This window comes from Monosiga brevicollis, genomic scaffold (assembly GCF_000002865.3).
Source record: "Monosiga brevicollis MX1 MONBRscaffold_44 genomic scaffold, whole genome shotgun sequence".
Classification (NCBI taxonomy): Eukaryota; class Choanoflagellata; order Craspedida; family Salpingoecidae; genus Monosiga; species Monosiga brevicollis.
Window position 1 is genome coordinate 41,319 of NW_001865081.1, and position 2,840 is coordinate 44,158.

The window sequence follows — 2,840 nt, forward strand, 5'->3', positions numbered from 1 at the left end:
CGTGGTAGTTGTGGTAGCAGTGGTAGTAGTTAGAGGGGTAGTGGTAGTGGTAGTGGTAGTGGTGGTAGTGGTAGTGGTAGTGGTGGTAGAAGTGGTAGTAGTCGTAGGTGTCGCGGTTGCAGTTGTACTTGCCTCTGCTGTGGTCGTAGAAGTACTCGTTGGAATTAACATGTGATCGGCGTAAACTTCAATAGCATTGATTTTTGGATTATCTGCACCTGCCGTACTGTCCAAACTCAGAGATAAAGCCCCGTCTTTCACATCAACCAAGAACGCGAGCTCAAACGCTGTGGCCCAACCAGCCTTGGCGGTCAAGTCGAGTGCTTCAGCAACAAGTGCCGACTCGGCCTCAACCTATCGCAGTTAATCAAAATACGGTTTTGTGAGGCGTGTTCAATAGTGAATTGCACCAAGGACAAACGCCGAGTCGCTCGCGCCAACATGCAACAAACAAGCAGGCAAGCAAGAAAAACAAATCAAAGGTGCGCACATGAACCAACTCAAAAACAAACCTTAAAGATGCGACTCCCGACGCCCAGAGTGCAGGGACAGATATCAGCAAAATGCAACCTCACAAAGTAAAGATCGGGTGCAGGAACCGGAATCTCATATCGCAGCGTGCCAAGGCCATATCGTTCAGATTGAAAGAGGCGCGGATCCCGCGTGTTTGCAATGCCGAGCTCCGGCATCTCAAATGACGTGCCTCCGACAAAACCATAGTCAGGGTTCCACAAGCGACCATGGGAGTCTACGTAGGCAGCTGTGCTGCCGCAGTTGATCCGTGCGAGAGCAACATAGCCCATCGGCTGATCGGCATCAGGAATCGTGGTCAAAGATCTTGTGGTTGTAGTTGTGGTTGTGATCGTCGTGGTAGATGTTGTAACAAGGGTGGTCATCGTTGTTGTGACAGCCGATTCAGTTGCTTCCTCAAATGCTATCTGGAGGCCATTCAGTACAGGGGGTAGAGTTGCTGGATCTTGGCTAAGAATCAGATTCAACATACCATCGGTCACCTCAACCATGACTGAAAGGACAAAAGCACGGCTCCACCCTGCCGCAGCGACCAGATCCAGCCTTGAAGCAACTTGCAGACCTTCAACCGTGACGCCAAAGACACGATCACCGATATGAGTAGCACAATCACAGGTCTCAGCAAAATATAGCTCAACCGTAAAGATACCACGAATGGGGATTGGCACTTGGTACACAACATCGTGCAAACCATCGCCTACACGTGCAGACTGGTAAATCCCTGGCTCCGTAGCACTGGGTACACTGGCAGATGTCTGTACATTGGCAACACCGGTGCCAAAGTGATTGTCCTCCTGCCATTCTGCCCCTGAAGCTGCAGAGTAAGAATGGCCCCCTGCATTAATGCGATACAGAATTGAACCAGCTGGGGTTGATTGAGAGGTGGACACAGTGGTAGGCGCAGGAGCTGACGTCGCTGCTGGCAGACTTGCGCTCGAAGACGCGGAGGCCACATCTTGCGTTTGTGTGGCAGTTTGCTCACGCCCATAGAGCTCAATGCCCATCAGAAGAGGCCAGTCCTTGTTAGTCCCAGCATATTCAAGTCGTAGTTGCAGCATGCCATCATCACTGATGCGCCCAAAAAATGGCACAACCACCGCTCGAGAGCGAATTCCAGTAACATCCATGGTGCGAAATGACTTTGCCACTCGAGTTTGTCCGACGTAAACGTGAAATGTGCGCTCGCAATCGGCACAGAATTCCAAAAAGTGAAGCAGTAACATGACGGGCTCCCCAACTTGCGATTGTGCCGGAAGATTGTAAACGAGGCTTGGCTCCTTGTTTGTGCCGCGACGATACGTTTGATAGAGATAGCGATCGACCCCGTTGTTTGTTACTTGAATGCTTGCATCTTCAATCGCTTTGCCTGTTGAAGAGAATAGGTCGCCGTACCACTCGTGCCCCGTCTTCGAGTCAAAAAAGCTCAATCCACCGCAATTGATACGGTAGATGGGGATTTGGAAGGCGCTCGCGTCGTCCTTGGATGTGGTTGTTGCCGGTGGTGTCGTTAAAGATGCTGGTGATGCGGATGTAGCAACTGGAAGTGGCGTCGTTGGAAGCTGAGCTGCAACACCAGGTGGGTAAATGGCGATGGCCGAAATTTTAGGATTCCCCTGCTTCTTCTGGAACTGAATCGTCACAGCATTATCTTTGACCAGTAACTCATACAAACGACGGATGGCCACCCCCCACCCATGATCACGAAACAGGTCGAGCTTTTTTTCGACACGCTTGCCCTCGATGCGAACATGAAAGCGGCGCTGCTTTCTCTTGGAAACACAGTCACAAATTTCCGCAAAATGAAGCTCCACCAAGTATTTACCCGGCACGGATACAGGGAAATTGTACACGAGATCAACTTGCTTCAAGTCAAAGTAGCGCTCGCTTTGGTACAGCGCTGGTACCTGACCTGTTTGAGAAACATCTACCTCAAAATCTGCTGCGCGTTGAAACATGTAGCCAGTATTAAAGTAAGCGTCAGCATTCCAGACGTGACCAAGAGCACCAACTACTGCCATCTCTGAGCCTGCATTGATTCGATAAAGCGCAACGTCTATATTGATTGCGTTTGGCAACGCGACGATCAGTTGCAAGACAAGCTGCGTGACAGCAAGGAAAACATGGTACTACGGTTCTTTGACGCCAAGCAACATCATCAGCGCCAAAGTGGGAAGTTCTTACCGGTGGATGGAGGAGCGATGGTAGTAGATGTGGCAGTGGAAGTGGTCGTGGTTGTCGTAATGGTAGTAGTTGTAGGGGTGGTAGTGGTAGTGGTAGTGGTAGTGGTAGTGGTAGTGGTGGTGGTNGTG

General features: G+C 50.6%; 2 protein-coding genes across 2 annotated transcripts in view; one reads left to right on the forward strand and one right to left on the reverse strand.

Annotated features, from left to right (window-relative positions):
* MONBRDRAFT_12727 (uncharacterized protein) overlaps positions 1 to 367 on the forward strand; it is a gene marked incomplete at both ends in the record, with an annotated part of 27,430 nt that extends 27,063 nt beyond the window's left edge. The window contains one exon of the mRNA XM_001750593.1: positions 241 to 367. Coding sequence (XP_001750645.1) covers positions 241 to 367 — 127 coding nt within the window. The remainder of the gene's footprint in view (positions 1 to 240) is intronic.
* Positions 368 to 500: 133 nt separating this feature from the next.
* On the reverse strand, positions 501 to 2,549 carry MONBRDRAFT_12728 (uncharacterized protein; the record flags this gene model as incomplete). Its single annotated transcript, XM_001750603.1, has 1 exon — positions 501 to 2,549. The coding sequence occupies one exon, from the start codon at positions 2,547 to 2,549 to the stop codon at positions 501 to 503; it is 2,049 nt and encodes a 682-aa protein (XP_001750655.1).
* Between the last annotated feature and the right edge of the window lie 291 nt (positions 2,550 to 2,840).